The sequence below is a fragment of the Erpetoichthys calabaricus genome, chromosome 16 (assembly GCF_900747795.2).
Source record: "Erpetoichthys calabaricus chromosome 16, fErpCal1.3, whole genome shotgun sequence".
Classification (NCBI taxonomy): domain Eukaryota; kingdom Metazoa; phylum Chordata; class Cladistia; order Polypteriformes; family Polypteridae; genus Erpetoichthys; species Erpetoichthys calabaricus.
Genome location: NC_041409.2, coordinates 67,234,653 through 67,253,196, shown reverse-complemented (window position 1 = coordinate 67,253,196; position 18,544 = coordinate 67,234,653). Strand labels below are relative to the sequence as shown.

Sequence of the window (18,544 nt, the reverse complement as noted above, 5' to 3'; positions counted from 1 at the left end):
AAAATCCTTAATTTTGTGTAACACGTTGTATGGAAAAATTCTACTCCAGATGAAGTTCAAGCTTTTTAAGTTCACATAATATAACATACTGTATGTTCCATTGCCAGTTTAGACTGTTTCATAATCATCTTTCTAAATATGTGACATCTGTTTTATTATATGACTTGTAAAAATAAAAGGTAAGTTTTAGGTAATTGTATTTTTAATTAAATAAATGTTTCTAATTTCATTTTAGTGAGAGTGATCTTGAAGAGGTTTTAACATATTATACACACAAAAATAAATCAGCCAGTGTTTTTCTGGGTACTGGACCTAAAACTACCAAATGTGTAGTGGACAGACAATCAGAAATTCAACGCAAATTCAGGTCTCAAAAAGGTAAGATTTTTTTTTTTGATATTTAAATATAATAAAAGAAATTAAGGGATAAAAACCAAAATAATACCTGTATTTTTGCAGTACAGGCTTAGTATCCCAAATCCAAAATTCCAAAATCCAAAACCTTTGGAGCAACGACATGACGCCACAAGTGAAATATTCCATACCTAATCTCACTTGCCCATGTGAGGTTCTGACCAGTGTTCCCTCTAATTTTTTAAATAATTTTTTAGCTGGTGATGTGAATAACACACAAGCTGATGGTTAATCTTTTACAATGGATTTCTTTAATCCCTCTTTTAATTTCAAGTGGCACACCAAAGCATGAATGACAAACTGAGCTGCTTAGGGGGTATCTGCTTTGACGCTCTCTGTTGGCACCAGTGTATCATCACTGCATTACTCTGTTGTTTTTTTTTCTTATTCTCTCTGTAGAGTAACATTTTAATCAAAACATAGCATCATAAGTTTAGAATGAATGCCTGCCGTTGTTTGCTGTTGGCAGCTGATGCAGATGTTCTGCTGATGCTAATGTGCATAAATTTTGTTTCATGAACAAAATGATTTACCTTCAGGTTATGTGCTTAAGATGTATATGAATTTGGAGCATAAATACATTTCGTGTTTGGACTTGGGTCCCATCCACAAGATATCTCATTATGTATATGCAAATATTCCAAAATTCAAGAATATCAGGAATACTGCTGGTCCTGGGCATTTCGGATTAGGGATGTGCAACCTGTAGTGTTTCAGGCTGCCTTTTATTTTGTGCTCTCACATATTAGCTAAATCATCTCTTTCATTAACTTTAGCGTTGTCATCAAAAGATGAAGAATCATGTACATCAGAGTCTTCTACAGCTAGTGTTGTCCATAGTTCTTGTTCTCCGAAGAGTTCTGCAGAAGATTCAAAGTCTCAGTCTATAGCTCTGGACTATGCCCAGATTTACGCTCACCGCCCTGCTTCTTCAACATCACATGCTACTTCATCAACATCCACAGCAGCAGCATCTCCTTCAGGGGACATAAATTCTCCTCAGTGGTCATCTGTACTAAGCAGGACTGCATCTGCTACTAATCTTTCTCGACACAGTCTACATCAGGAAGGTTTGCGGCCTTGCAGGACTGGGACTTGTTTAGTTCCTTCTTCTGATACAATGTCTTCTTTACCAAGTGCCACTCAGATATACAGTCAGAAGCTATCCAGGCCAACTTCTGCAAGGCATGGTAAGAGTTCTATTTCCTGTAGGTTCCTCATGACAACATTATGAGTGTTGTCTAAAGCTTTCTCTGTTTACATATTTTCGGTGTTATTATGTAAAACCTTAGACTCAACCCTTTTCTCATTATTGTTTAGTGTTTGTCTTAGGTTGGATACATTTGTTTAAACAGTGGTTATAACAAACCTCTTTATGCTGTTTTATATTTGATTGAATACTGATCTTCATCCAGTGCCTGGTTTGTTCCTGTTATATTTTTGCATAGATATAGTATGTACTTACTTTGAGCTTAATAAGACTGTTGTTTGCCGGGATCAAGTGGTTTAACTTTGTGTTGTATGGGAACCACATTTTTTAAAGTAGTTTTGAGTTTGAATGTCACAAATATTGGCACCAAGTTTATAAGTTATTAAAATAAAATCTTCAGTAAATTTAAATGAAGAAAAAAATGTTTGAATGGGCATTTTTTTTTGCCAATTTGTAGTTTTCTGTTCTTAAATTTTTGGGTTTCACAGTTTTCTATGTTAATTAAAAACCTTATCAATAACAAGAATACTGCACAATGTAATATATTCTGCAAAAAATTACAAAGTTCTAAGTTAAGGAGAAGTAAGTGAAGTGGTATTGTGGCTTGGGTCAAACTTTAGAACACCCTTTTTTGCCAGTTTGGAAATAAACAACCTTTAATTATGGTCATGCTGAAAATGTTATGGTTAGTATTTATTATGTCAGTTTTCTTTTCTCAGTGGAGAATGTGGAGAGACACTTGTGTGGTTAGATCTGGTTTAGATGCAACTTCTACTATAGATATATTTGGCTTTCTACATATGATAAAATATAGTGACAAACTGTGGATTGACCTAGGGTTATCTACACTCTTAAAAATAATGAAGGGTTCTTTGCAAATGAAATTGGTTCTTTTGGCTTTGAAAAGGTTCCTAATATATGGATAAAGCAGAAATATTTAATGTATACCAGACTACCTAGCCTGTTACTAAGAGATTAAGAAAATCTGAATTTAGTCTTTGTTAGTGTATGAAGCAAGAGTCCTTTTAAAATCAGGAACCCATTGATATTCCAGAAATTTTTTACAATCAATTCATGGTTATTTCTGGAACCTGTTATATATCTAAATAAATAAACTCTTTCTGGAGCCTTCATGTGAATGGTTCTTTTGAGAATGAAAAATGGTTTCCCTATGGCATCCATCTCCCTGAAGAACCACTTTCGTATCCCTAACTTTAAGATAGTAGCCTTAGAAATTGATAGAATGTTATAAATCAATACAATTAAATATTAAAGGCAGTTAATTGAAAATGAGAAACATAATGTGATTTAGGGATAGTTTTGTCTAATCCTGTCTCTGGTGTTTGAAGCCTTTCATTTTATAAAGTTTTGAAGTTGATGTTTATGCAAAAAAAAAAAAATTAAAATAATCAGTCGGTCAGTCATGTTCTATTTGATTAAGATTAAGTATAACTGGGTTATTGGGAAATGGAGAATAATTTTCATTTTTCTGGGCATTCAGTGTCTTATTGTATTTATGCCTGTTTAAATATATTAATCTCTGCATTATTCCTGCAATTCTGTTACATTGTAGCCTCTGTTTTAAAAGTTTAGATGTGCCATAACAGATAAAAATATAAATGTAGAAAAGCACAGTACACAGTATCTGAAAAGTTTACCTTTGGGTTTTTAGTTTCCACACAGATCAATCCCATTAAGTCTCGACCTGGATATACTGTCATGTGTAAGGAGGGTGGTCACATCTTCCCACAGTATGACTGCAGCCAGATGGCAATTGCTACTGCGCTACAAAGGCTAGCAGAGAAGCAGGCCTCAAGACAATATTCTGCCTCCAGCCACATTAGCCTCCTGACTCAGCATGTAAGTTTTTGCATTTTTTAAATAATATTCTTCTCAAGATTCATATATGTTCCAAAAAACAAACAGTATTTAAAAAATATTTAAACTTTTTTTGAGTGAATAATATTTACTGCTTTCACATTAATCATAATTGTCTATCCCTTTACAAAGAAAGAAAACACTATAGAAAATTAATGTTTTTGGATTATAGATAGTATAGCAAAACTGTACCCTTGTTGTAAGTAAACCATTATTCTATTTGGTCTGGCACCATTCCTTGCATTCTCTTGCATCTTTGCCGCCATATGTCAAAATTACGAAACATTTTACAAACTGTTGTAATAGCCAGTGTCATTCTGGATGTTTACTTGATTGCATATCTGGCTTATCTGGAGTATTTGCATGTAAGAAAGTATTTCTAAGTGGGCTGCTTTACCACTCACAATCAGGTAGGTCTTCCCAATGAGTGTGAATAATAAGTCTTGTACTGCTTGGTCATAAATGATTTTGCATATTACTGGTTTCTTTAACACATGTCTTAGGAGATGGGTATATTAACTGATGTATTGTTCAGGCATAAATTAGAGGTCAGCATGGAATAGAATAAAGATAATATCTAACATTGTGCTGTCTCTGATGAACAGAGTGAAATGGCAAAAAGATTTCTCTGGACAAATTCCTGTTAATACTCTGTTGTGTAAGGAAAGGTTATGGGAGTATATTAAGCAACCATAATTGTGATCATTATGATTGTTTTGTATTGTACTTATTTACAGCAAACCTATGAGTATTTTTACTATGACACAATGTGACATTCTCTTGACTTAAGTGACTTATTGATTAACAAAAAAATGAATTTCAATATTGAGAGGGGTAAATGAGGCTGCATCTTTCTAGAGGTGTGCAGTGTGTGAGGTCTCATTATCAGATTCCCTGTAGGGTAATCCTTTGTGCTGCTTTTTAACAGGCACTGAGATTCTGTAGTAATTGATGCTTATAAATAAAAGAATGTAGTGAATTGGCACAGGATCCTCATGGCTGGGAGACATCATGTTCACAGGGCTCCATGTACTAAGTGTGAAATGGGTTCCTGTCATTATACTTGCCTATCTTTCAGGCTTGTTTAGTTTTGTGGGATGGTGCTGGACCACACAGAATGAAGTTTTATTATTTCCTTTTATTAAGCAATATGACAGATAAAGCTGCTATGTCAGTTGAGAGAAGTTGTCAACTCATGCTGTATCTTTTCAGCATGTGATTATTTTCATACAAGATAGTGTATTAGAGATGTAATTAGAGCTGTAAATTGATATGTTTGGTAAAACAGCTTGTAGTAGTTGCAGTGGAAAGTGCTAGACTATTACCTCTAAAGGACTTGTATTTGTAGCTTCAGACACAAATAAGGCTTAAACTATAGGTTTAGAGAGATTAATTTTTTTTTACAATGTCTGAAAGTACTGGCTAGTAGTAGTTATGTGTAATGTTTTAGTAAGCAGATGGAACATTTATTAATTAATAAATCAATAACTATTAAGACAAACTGGTAAATCAATGACTGTTAAGATCAGTCTAATGACTATAATTATAATGTGTTGTTTTAGGATATAGTGTTGGAAACAACAGTCTTTTAATGTTACTTTTGCAGAATAGGCCTTACTATCAGATACTTAAAACAGCTAAAAGAGACATATTTTTAGTCTTATCATTCAAATGTCTTAGTTCCTAAAACAGTGTGTATTCTGTATTGAAATTAAAGTTTAAAGATGTGGTGCCTTTAAAAGGCTTGTTGTGACCAGATGGTCTATTGTATCTGAATGTCACTGGGTAACAGTTTTATTGAAAGTTTATTGTGGGTAATTGTGACTGCAGACTTTCATGTTATTGAAGCACCTATGTTACTCAGTGTCTCTTGATTTACTTAATCTTTTTTCATGTTTGGTTTATACTGTAAATAACTTATTAAGTAAAAAAAAAATGTAAAGGTGTAATGGAACAGTATTTTAAAAATTGAACTCATCCTGTGAAAACAACATAAACCATGCACAGTCCAACAAAGTTTTTAAAACAATACAACATAAAAAGATGTACCATTGTAGCTTTAGTTTGCATTTCAGTTTCTACAGATTACACTTGAAAATTGTGTTATTTACAATAGGGAGTCTTTTTCATATATATTCTTGCTAGAAAGCATAACAGGGTGTTTGAATTGGAATTGTTGCTGTCCTGTTTCTGCTTCAAGTGGGCAAATATGTACTAAAACATAAAGACCCCAAGAAAGCTACCAAATAAAATTTTTATACAGGTTATACATTCCATAACATTATAAACATAATGAATTTAAACACTCAATTTTATGTACAAATATAATTATTGGAGATAGTAGGTCTGAGAGTTAGGATGAGTCAGCATTTGAAACATGCTATTTCATTGTCAAGTTGTTTTAATAGATGCAAAATGTGCCTACTATTAATGTATAGGGAGTTAGGGGAACAAGCTATGTGTTCAGCAATATAATCTATAAAAGTACACAGATCAACATGCTTCATTTAATTTCCTTCTGGATTATTTTTTTTTCTGTTAGCCTGAAATTTTACAATTTTAAAATTTAAAAAAAAAATTAAAATTTTTATGTTTTACAAGCATTCTCCAAAACTAACTTGACTTTACATTTGTTCAAGGAGAGTGACAGTTTTTGTTTTGTTATGTTTTGCCTCAGAGATGCACCATACACAGCTTTTCATTATACAGTATTATAGATTACAAGTTCTAATGTGTCAGGACATTTTGTACCAAGAGAAGTTAGAGATGGATTAATAAAATATCAGTATATTGACTTACTTCTGGAATGGGAAATAACATCTTTAGTTTACTCTAAATACTGTGACACTTTAGAATCTCCACATTTAGAAATGTTATGATTACATTATACACTACAGTTGGTAGCTATTTTGTATGTTGTGGACTTTATAGGTTTGAAGTCACAGGATTTTACCTTAACTTCTATAATGCATCGAAGCATATCTGATAAGTAAATTTTTTTAGTAGGCTTAAAATTATTTCAGTGGTTTTGCATTTTTCTTGTGCAGTGGTTTCAAACTTAATTGCACCATATTATGCCTTAGAAACCCTAAGCATTATGTTAGGAAAGGATTTTTCCATCCTAGCCTGGACTAGACAGAAATGAAAGACAATCAATGAGATTCTGTTGTTCTTTTGTACAGTATGTACTCAATCCACCCTTTTGGAAAAAAAAGACCCTGAAAGGCGCCAGCATACCTAGTTTTACAGCATCTAAGGTTACATTAAGAGCATTTTAAGGAGTCTTGGATTTAACTATTACTTTACATTTCATTTATTTCATTGTAACTAAATTTTAAATCTAAATCTTTATCAAAACTTTATTTTAATCTATTTTTTTTATCAGAATTTGATTTTATGTGTAGCTTGCTTGTATCATATAAAATATCTCAAAGTAGCTGGACAAAAATTATTTTCTACGGTATGCTCTGCTGTTTTAAGCAAATGAAGATATCATTAGGACAGACCGCTAAATTATTTTAATAGCCTTAATTGTCCTCTTATCTGCCATGTGCAAAAAGTCCATGATAATCAGGCCTCATTAGAATTAATGTGTCCAAGAAGGCAGGGTCTTTTGTAAAAGGAAATGTCTGAAAGTCAAGCTGAGAGAGGAAATGCAGAGGCAGAGGCTGTGTTGAGGGCATGAACCTTGTTTCCTGGTCAGAATTAGGTGAAAAGCATACCCTTGAAGATATTTTTTAGTTTAGGTGCTAGATAGTGATACAGTAGTGAGTGTGGTTGCCATATTGTCTCAAGAACTAGTGTTTGATTTGTGCCCAGGTCATTACCTGTCTGGAGTCTGTACAGTATATTATCCACATTTTTACATGAGATTTTACTGATGACTTCAATTTACAGTAGTTATTGTGGCAAGCAGTGGCGGGCCGTGCATTTCACACCTAGGCCTTCAGTAGTGCTCCGTCTGAATCAACCCGCCCCTCAAAAACTAATTTATGGTTATAAAAACCATCTTAATATGCAGAAATACAATATAAAGAGCCATTGCATCGCAGATAGAGAACTCCTGTAGCCACAATAAATGCCTTTATTGAATAGACAAACCAGGGGTGAACAAGTTCCTTTCTACTGCAGCTACAGCCCGCAACACACATAAAAAACATCAATAATAACTCATAAACTTGTAATATTATTTAGGAAAATCGCAACATTTTACTCACCAAAAATTCAGATTATTTGTAAACAAAATCCATCCTCCTCTCTTTCCGCAAAAACAGTTCAATTACTCTGTCGTACAGATTATCTGTGGACTTCAGTTTCATCACGAAGTCCCTTTCTATCGCCATCGAAGCTAATGCTGAAAGTCGAACCTGCCCTGTCGTATTTCTGGCATAAGTTTTAATTTGCTTTAGGGCTGAAAATGTCCGCTCGACAGAAGCAGTGGACACGGGAATGGTCACCGCCAAACATACCAATGTGTACAGCTGCCCCATGATGCTCTCATTCAGATTTTTCTATTACACCATCCTATCCAATCAACGGGTCTGAATACGGTGACGTTGCCGTACGCCTGCTAGAGGGCCCTAGTGAAACCAACTCAAAATCTGATTGGTTGAAGCAACAGTTTAATCAACATTTATTTTGTGTTAGAGGGCCTGCAGAACGGATTGTGAAGGCCTCCGGGCAGACTTCTTTGACTTTGATCCTGCCTGGCAACAAATGATGGCTGAAATGTGATTGGTTAAAAGCTTTAATACGAAAATACATGTCTGGAAGCAGCACAACCATCGGAAAAGCTATGAAAGGAAGCGGACAGACTATTTGGAATTATTTAATAAGTATTCATGGGCAAAATATAATTAACATCAGTTTGTGATTCAGATATTTTTTTAGGCCAGCAGAGAAGGCCTTGCAGGCCCTGACGGCCCACCACTGGTGGCAAGAGAGTTGTCCCTGTGGTGACTGGCAAGCTGTTTAATGCAGGTGATGGGTAAAGTTCAACATTTTGGCTAGGAAAGCATTTCTTTAGGTTTCATTTTGGTTAAATATATCCTCACACTCACCCTAATTCAGTAATGCCCTAGAAGGGAGTTTTTTTTTATCTTGAATCTTTTATTTTTTTTGCTGAATAGCAATATTCTGCCAAGAAAGATTTGGGTCAAACCCACAGCCCAGAGATATATAAGCAAAGTATGAGCAAATTTAAACAATATAGACACTATATTTTTTTTAACATGTAATAATTGCAGCCTGGATATATCACTTATATCTTGTAGACTGGCCTTGTGCCATTGGCACAAATTGCTGTTGTTTTATGTAATGTAATGCAAGATACATGGCATGTTGATAAAGAGTGATTACTAACCTGAAAAAAGGTTTCTTTTTTTTTTTTTTCTTTTTTTTTTTTTTTTTTGCTGATCTTATTCTGCATCTTCTGTTCAATTAATGATTTGTTTCACTGTATATATGAGATGGAAAAACATGTGCGAACAGCTCAAATAGTGATCTAAATCAAGCTTGGAGCCTGGATGTGGAATTGATATTTTTATGTCATCTTAATCCTTAATGCGATTTTTGTAAACATTGTGAGGCGCACCTCATAGATGTGACATAGAGAACAAAATACTCTACATTAATAGCTGCTTTCAACTTTTTAAGCAAGTCACATCTGTAATATTTTAAAAATGAATAGTAAAGCTATTAAGTATATTCATCAGCTGGTCACTCTTCTGTTGGTATAAAGTGCTTTTCTCACTTAGAGTACAGTTTGTGAGATTCCAATGAAAGTTGTTTGAGATTCTTGTGTCAGTTTAGAATTTTAAAACGTTTTCTGCTTTTATTTTCTTTGGATTTATATTTGCCTACTGCATTATTTCTTTCTAGGACACTACCATATTCACAAATGCTTATTAAGCTCTGTTTTCTGTTAAGTATCTAATTATTGAAATGATTTGTCTTTGGGCAAATGCATTGCTTGGTGCTGGATCAGTTTTTTGTAGCTGATTTTGCTGCAGTGCACAGGTGTGGATGAGGTCTGACCAGAAATCCTAAAAACACTACATATTGTGGGGATTTCTTGTCAGTGTTGTTTTGAAGGTGTGGACAGTGCTTTTAGAGTAGCCAACTGGGGTTGTGGTCGGTTCCTTGAATAAAAGGGGTCACAAAGCTGTATTGCATTTAAAAATGGGATAACACTCTTCAGTTTCCCTGGGAAAGCTTATGGTAGATTTGCTGGTTAAGGGCATTGTCTGTCAGTCAACCCTTAGAAGCAAGTTCAGTCCTCACTGTAGAAAATAGGACTAGTTATTTGTCCTTGCATAGATTTTTGATGGTTATTTGGAGTTTTCTAGTCCTGTGTGTATATATAGGCTTTACAAACTTTTGAAAAGCTTTAGACAGTGTGCCTTGCATAATGTGGAGGTGTTAATACAGAATGGGTTTGAGGGGCACTTGCTGTGTGTCATCCGGGTGCTGTATTTGTGGAGTGAGATCTTTGTTTGCATTCAGTTCGTGATATTAAATGGAGTCTGTTTAGTGTCCGCATCCTGTAGTGTTTATAATTTTTCATTGACTGATCTCAATATGCAGCCAAGTTTTAAGGAGTATTTGGTTTGGAAATCTAAAGGTTTCATCTTTAATTTTTGTAGATGATGATGTCCTCTTGACCTCCTCCAATGATTCCAGAGGCACAGCTGTGTGTGATGTGATTAGGGTGAAAATTAGAATCTCCAAATCTGAAGTCTTGGTTCCCTGATCCCTAGCTTGTTTACTGCATGTAAGGGATAGGCAGCTGCAAACAAATGGAGGTGTTCAGTTTTCTCAGAGCCTTGTTCACAAGTGAAGTAGAAGTGATTGTGAGATGAATTGGGTCAGAATTTTGAGCAGATCGTATAGTGCACTGTGATAGTGAATTGGAAGATAAATCCTGAAATGAAGCTTTCAGCTTATAAGTAAAAAGTGCAAGTTCTCATTTTCACCTCTCATTATGAACTCTAGGCAGTAACCAAAAGAGTGAAATTGCTGGCACATACAGCCATAATGATGTTCCTGTACAGGTCTGAAGGAACATTCTTTTCAGCAATGCTTTTGTAACACAGCAATATGAGAGGACTTGGGGCTTAGTTGTATGTCTCCTGTGCGTATCCCATTGGGGGTTTGCAGAGTAGTCTCAGGGTCAGACCCAGATCTTGTTGGAGGGACTGTTTCTCTGTAAAATTTGCAGAGATATAGGGGGCCTGCTCTGTCTAACCTGGAATATTGCCCCCACAACTATTACCAGGAAAGTGGGTTTAAAGTGAAGTGAAATTCAGGGTTCTTTGAGTTAAATTGTTTTTATTTTATGTGAATTACATCTGAACAGATGACTCTGTTTGCAAGTTTTAGCTGCAGTAGTGACATATTCTAGCATATGTGGGGAGAAAAGAGATGTTTAGCATTTCAGTGAGTTACACAAATGTACACTTTACTGATTGCAGTGCGCCTCTGTTATAACATTTTGATTCATAATTTGGTTTCAAAAGATATTTTACTGATATGACTGTGCTATGTTTTGTGTAATTGAGTCCTATGCAGGATGTAACAATGTGCTGAGCTGACTGCAACTTTTGTTTATTAGATGCTCATGTTTGCTCAGTAGTTGCAGTCTCAATTGTAAAAATGCACTTTTTGTTTTATCAGGTCTAGTCATCTGTTTGAACCAAGTCATATCTAATTTTGTTGAGGAGAGTGTTAATTTACAAGTCTTTATTGCCCAAGAAATGTACTGGAAATATTCCAGCAAAGTTAATTTTTAGGATTTCCATTAATAAATCGCTGAATTTTAAATATTTTTTATTGAGTCTTCATATTAATTCACTCAAGGACTAAAAAATACTGTATCCCTTATAATTGAAACTTGGCACTTTAAATTAAGTTTCTTTTGAGGCATATTATTGAAAGAAATTTTTTTAAAGTGAGCATGCTACTGTTGTTCTTTTAAGGTTTTGTGAAAACATTAATGAATTAGGTAAGAAATTTATGTTAAAATTGTTTGAAGCAGTAAACACACCTTGCTTCAGCATAATGATAGCTATATCATTAAGATGAATTTTCAAGTACTCCGTTTCTTTTTCAGTTGAGCAATCTTAACCTGTCAAATGGTGCTTTCAATCATGGGAGTTCACCTTTTAATCCTGCGTGCTGCACTGCCGCTTCTTCGTCCAGGCCATTAAGAGGCTTGCCATCAGAGACTGCCCTGGCCAGTAATATAAGGTAAGCTGGGTAAACAACTCTACTTGAGTTAAGAATATAGACCTCTTATATGGCTAATTTATATATGTAATGCAGAAATTCACTTGATTTATTTTCTTTGTTTGCATGTAGGTTGGCAAGTTAACAGCATGATGACTTGCTCAGTTATAGAGGTCTTGATATACAGTTACTGTAAATTGTTTTCCACACTAGGAGAATGGAAGTACATGTTTGACTTGTGTAATGTTTCAATTGCATAGTCTTAAACCTTACATCCTTTTACTGTTTTGCTGTCATGTGCTTGGTTAGCTGACTTCTAGCATCATACAGGAACACTTAACATTTGCTTCCAGGTTGCACTGGTGTTCTTGCTCACTGTGCTTCTAAACACACTGACAGGGTTTACAATCTTATGGCAGTGCCCTTTTCCTGTAAAGATGTGTTATTATGTATGTTATTTATAATTTAAAGTAAATTTAAACTTCCATTTTATATTGTTTTTCATTTGCCTGTTGCTCTGTATTCTTGCTTACAATTTGGAAGAGCCCATTGATACTAACCAAAATTCAATACTCAACAAAGGAGGCTAATTAATGTGGCTGTTACAGTAAGTGGAAGGCAACAGCATGAGTTTATCATATTTTGATTTTAAGTTTTACTTTACAGACACTTTGTTTTTTAGATGCTTCAGTTATTCTACTTTTCAATACTTAAAATCTCCTAGTTGATTGTATGTTTCCACAGTTAATATTGCTACAAATATCACACTCTTCTGCAATAACCAGTAAATCATTTCCTTATCTGCAGTATATATGTTACTTTTTCCATTTTCTATTGCAATTACTATTGAAATATGTGGCTTTGTGTCGGACAGCCCTGTTCCTGAAACAGTTCCTTCAACTTCCTAAGCTTTTGAGGCTGTAGGAAACTTTACTTACTGACACTTTGGCATTCCTTCCACTTAGACCTACACTTTTAAGGGTAATAATAGTCCATCTATGTCTTATTTTGTTTTTTTATGTTTTCTCGCTATTATGACATCAATATACAGTGCAATATTGTCCAAAAATGCTTCAGAGTGTAGAGCAACACACTTTGTTCCAACACTGCTTTTATACAGACAGCGGGCTTGTAGGTAGTCAGTTAAAGTTGGTACTGAGGAACTGCATCAACTTTTAAAGTTTGATTAGTGTCCTTTGCTCTAGAAAAACCTATATGTTGTTAACCAAGTACTTGTTTCCTAAAAGATCTTTTTGTATAAGTGAAAATGGCATTGTTTTTCAACATTTTGTACCTTAGTTTTTTCAACCTCTTATAGTTTATTGATTACCTTTGTACCATTTCATGCTGTTCTCTGGACTTAAACTTTTGACTGTCCTTGTGTGTGTGTGTGTGTGTGTGTGTGTGTGTGTATGTATGGTATAAGACAGAGAAAAAATAACCCTAGACCAAACTGTACATTAAAGATTGCTTTTGTTCTTATTTCCAGTGATTTTTCTTCATTGAGATAAAAACAAAAAGTCTGGCATTGTAGTGCCTATTTGGCTCTTCTATTCCTGCTGCAGTATTGGCACTGGAATTCTAAAAATGAAGTCCTGTAACAACTCTAGCAGTGCTAATGCAAGTTCCTCTGGGTTACATTTATAAAGAGAAACACTGCAATTAAACTGCTGGAATGTGGCCAGAGGAGTCATTACCTAGCACAAATAAAACACAGGTCTTGAAACACGTGTATTAGATCATATATCTTTGCTAAATAAAATTGCCACCCGTGAGAGTAATGTTTTGCCATTGACATAAATGTGCACTGGAAATTCTTTCTTTAATCACATAGGATCCATTTGCCAGGAGACAATTTCCTATATAAAAAAAACTTCGGATTGAAGATTATAATATATTGAATTGATTAGGGGTGGCCAAATAAAATAAGCATAATACGTCACTTAAGTATAGTAATCAGTAACCAAGAAATCTAATTAAATATGGAGCAATTTGCAGAATTAGAAGAATCCAAGCACAGGGTGTTTGTCTTGCAGTATATCAGTCTTTTTGGCATTAGATTTGATTAATAATTTAGACATGAAAGGTTATGATAGCTGGATATAAATGGGTTAAATGCATACACTTTTCTAGAGCTAGATGCTGCCATCTAATTAATACTTATCACTAGAGCAAAGTAGAACATTTTTATAACTGGCAATTGGAAGGTTGCCGGTTCGAATCCCGGAAATGTCAATAGGGACTCTGCTCTGTTGGGCCCTTGAGCAAGGCCCTTAACCTGTAATTGCTGAGCGCTTTGACTAGTGAGAAAAGCGCTATATAAATGCAAAGAATTATTATTATTATATTTGTTGCAGTGCTGTAAAATTGTTAGGTAATTTCAAATTTTGCATAAAGCCGTTGTCCTGCCTCCTAGAGGATGAATTGGTAATGATTGTAGTTAAACCCTGGCTTAATATTTACAGAGCATTGACCTTTGCAAGCACCAGTATTCTTCAGCTGCTATTACATTTATTTTTAAATACTGCCTTCCCTGATTTGTCCTTCAGTATTTATCATTAAACTCTAAGTTTTGCTTTTAAAATATTGTGTGACCACTAACCTTTTTCAGTATACAGCTGGTTCTTTGAAGAACAGACAAATGTTTCCTTTCTGAATAGAGACTGGGTAAAGCAGGGTATATTAGTGAGTGCGTTATTTTGATAGTGATAAAGCAGATGATTACATGTTTGAGCATTGAGTTATTTTTACATGTATGCCGAAGGACTGTTAAGTGACACCTGTCTCCATCCTATCAAAAAGCCAATTATAGGAAAGGGTATATTATTGGAGAGCTCTGCTTATATGCTTGATCTGCTTACATTAGAAAATGACCACATTTTAAACCATGGCATCCATTTCTTTGAACTGTACTGGCGTTAATGAAGTGGTGAGTAATGCGTCCTTGAGAGCATGTGAACTCTAAACCTTTCTGAAATAATGCCCAAGGGTTACTTGATATATTAATTTATGTACTTAGAAGCCAGTGAGGGGCCGAGAGTTACTGTGAAACTGATACCTAAGTAATTACTTAGAAAAGTAGCAAAAGGTTGTTCTACTGGGATTAAAATTTTTGTATAAAGAAAAAGAAAAAAAATCTTGATCACCATACCAAAATCAAGAATGTATGCACCTGTATACTAGAAGTTGCTCAAACTGCAATGAATTTCTGCTTGGATCAGTAATATTACTCCTAATTTTTATTTTTTTTTAGTCTGTATGAAATGTAGGGGTGAAGAGGGAAGAATAATTTTCTCTTTTTCTGAAATCATGGCTATCAAACTTGTGAGGCAGTTACTTTTGAAAGTAGGTTTCTTCTCTTGTCACTGGGCTTCTCAGAAATAAGGCAGCAGATCTTCCAAAACCGTTTAATGGTGAATCCAAAGCATAGTAGTATAAGTAGCAGCAAAATGCAGCAATTTTTTTATAGCAAGGAAGATGTGTGACTAACATTGTAAATTGTCTAGTTCATGTTGCAGGCAAGAGACCCATTAAACATAGTTTAGAAGCAGAATCAAAAAAAAACAATTAGAGGTCAAAGTTTCAAAAATCCAAAGCATACTAGACAGCTGAGTGCCTTTTACCAAGGTGAAAAATTACACATTGTTAGGGATGAGACACCCCTTCAATGATGAGATGTTTCAGATAATTGAAAATGGTGAAAGTAGAATGATTGATATAGCTGTTGTTGAAAGCATAACACTCAGAACCAACAGCCAATTTTGACTTCATTTTACTAATAAAGTTTGTGAATTAGTTTATAGCAATAAGTCATGGAATGTTCCCAAAAAGAGTTGATTTTCATTCATTTATTTATTTATTTGGCTTTGCCTAAGGTTTTTGAAGTTTTGTGAAGTATCAGAACCTCAACAAATTTGTAAATTTGCTTGCTGTCATTGCATTTTTGAGAATGGTGATAACACAGCTTATTGTTTCTGACTTCATGCAGCACCTGCAAAAACAACATCACAGTTTACATCGTGTAAGGGTGTATTTTGTGTTTTATTATGTGGGGGAACTTGAAGGGCATTGGAACTGGTTCTCTCAAGGATACTGGTGGACATGAGTACTGAATCTCAAAGTCATCCATCAAGATATTTACTCTTTTTCAGATGTGTTCACATATAGCCATGCAATAGCTATGTCTGTCTGCAAGAACCAAATTGATTCCCAGTGGACTGTTTTTTTTTTTTGTTTTTTTTTTTTTATCTAAAAGGACATATTTCAGAACAGTTCGTTTTTTTATTGAGATGTGTCAAATATGGTGTATTATACACAAATTTCAAAGTGTTCCATTGTAAAGCATTGGGGAATTAAAGCAGAGTAACATTTTGTGTGACTTCAAATCCAAATTAGTTTCCTGTTTCTATTTTACCATTAGAACTGCTACTTCATCTTGTGTACTTTTTGGATTTTTTTCTTTTACTCATTCGACAGCTCTTCTTGTCAGCAGAACAGTGAAATATTTGCAGTCCTTCTCACTGAATCAAGTACTTCTCCCAGCAGGACATGGCATGGGGTAGGGTCAGATACAGGTGGGGTTGGATGACCAAGTATTACCATATAAGAAAGGTGGGACATTAGATGTGTATTTATCCAATTCGCTAATAATGACATTCTTTAATTATTCACTATAGTAGTAATGATATTATTTATTTATTTGACTAACACCTTTATCTAAGGCAACTTACAACATCTGAGATACAATTGGTTACATTTCTTTTGTTTTTCCAGTTGGAGCATTGGCAGGTGAAGTGTCTTGTTCAGGGTCACACAGTGTCAGTGGTGGGATTTGAACCCACAGCTTCAGGGTTTGAAGTCCAAAGCCTTAACCACTACACCACACTTCTTTTATAAACAGCTAGAATTCAGTAGACAACTTTGAATAAAGGTTTCTTTAGAGAATATGTAAGTATTTGTTGTACAAATACAATAGGACTCATAAAATTAACAGGTATTGAATAAATCTATTTTTTGTCACTTTATGATGCTGTTAATGGTAAATTGAAGTTGCACTGTGGAAAGAAAAATGAATTGAACTAAATTACTTTCATAGAAAAGAGTTTATTTTTAACTATTTTTACACATTGATGTACAGCAGGTATAAAATAATTATTACATTTATTTCATCAGCATGTGTAATTTTCTTTGTTACGTCTGTCTGTGCGTCACAATCCACTATGGGTATTTATAATTTCAATGCAAAAGTGAAAATAAAAGGCTTTTCAGGAGACTTCAGAGCAGTAATAATGATATTAAAGCAATATCCTATTGTAATGGAAGATTAGTGAAAGCAGAAAATAAGAAGTGTCATTCTTTCTCTTCTTTCCATAGAAGCAATTTTGTTTTGTTACCTGGGAGGGTCTGAAAAATTTACTGGTAACAAGACTAAGGAAGGCTAACAAAGGTTCACAAGAACAGTACAAAACAGTGTGTTGCCTATCTGTATGTTAACCTGCTTTATAACTGTAAATCATTTCTTCTATAAACGAATTTAGGGTCAATGTAGATAAGTGCAGACTGAGGCCCTGGCCCATTATCTTGCAAGTCCAAACTTCAGATAATAAGAGCAAAGGATCAGTCATTTATCACTGAATTAATTAATGCAGCATGTGCACGAAAAGCTGCTTGTTAAAGTTAGTTCTGCCAGTCACAGTGAAGTCAGACATTGGTAGCCGCATGCCAAAGGCAGCTTAATCAATTAAAAGCACAAGCAATTTATGTTTTGTTTCATTTTGTATTTGTTCATTATTTTTAAGATCTATTTTAGTAGTATGTGGTAGTAAAATGCAGTTCTTAGTTGTAGTGCAATAACGACAACAGAAAAATAAATAGAACACAATAAATGCAACTTCAGTAGATGTGAGAAGCACTCATTCATTTGTCAGTACACATAGCTATTGATTAGCCTTACAACCTAATGATTAAAACTGTTTAGAAAACAACCATTATAACTTGTGTTTTTTTTTTTTTTTTACTTACAGATTTACATTTAGCAACAGGCTTTACAATGAGAGGAATGTACCTCAGCAATTATAGACAAAGAAATTTATCTATAATTGGTAACTTCTTGTATAATTCCACTTTTTGTAACATTAAATTCATTTATTTGACAATAATGTGAACAAGTAGACCTGCATGCTTTAAATATCAATGTTACAGATTCATTTTCAATATATTATATCTAGCACTAGAGTGCCAATGGTTTTGTTTTCTGTCCAACAACTTCAGATTCCTTGATTAAAATCTCAGCCTTATCACAGACTGGTAAATTTGGTGTTCTACCGATGCAATGTTGATTTTTTTTTTCTTGGTTCTCTGGTTAAGTTTGTTTATTGTCAATTTTAAATTGGCCCATTATGAGTGCAGAAAGTTTTCCTGACATTAATTGGAATCATATGCAGGTTAATTTATCATTTTTAGCACACCTCAGACATTTGTAGCATTATATGTGGGTTTTAAACAGTTAAATATGCAGGAAGTCTATAGTACTAGACAATCATTTTAGAGTTGGCATAATAACATAAATGCGCACAACCTAATTTTATAAATCCGTGTTATCTCAATCAATCATAAACTGATGTTCACAGCTCTTTTAACATATTTTGTCAGTATCATTAACAATAGTCATATTCCACAAAGGTGTGAAAGATATAAATGACCCATACTATGATTTGTCAGACATCTGCTGTATCCCTTCATGTAAGTGCAGTGAAATGCAGTAGTGGAGCAATCTTGTCTAGAATAATGTGTGCTAATGAATCAAGCTCTTTCATT

The 18,544-nt window shown here is 34.3% G+C and overlaps 1 protein-coding gene across 1 annotated transcript in view; it reads left to right on the top strand.

Annotated features, from left to right (window-relative positions):
- Positions 1 to 18,544, top strand: part of ttll5 (tubulin tyrosine ligase-like family, member 5) — a gene marked incomplete at its 5' end in the record, with an annotated part of 276,912 nt that overhangs the window by 151,579 nt on the left and 106,789 nt on the right. Inside the window, 4 exons of the mRNA XM_051919744.1 lie at positions 236 to 378; positions 1,191 to 1,604; positions 3,297 to 3,484; positions 11,613 to 11,749. Coding sequence (XP_051775704.1) covers positions 236 to 378; positions 1,191 to 1,604; positions 3,297 to 3,484; positions 11,613 to 11,749 — 882 coding nt within the window. The remainder of the gene's footprint in view (positions 1 to 235; positions 379 to 1,190; positions 1,605 to 3,296; positions 3,485 to 11,612; positions 11,750 to 18,544) is intronic.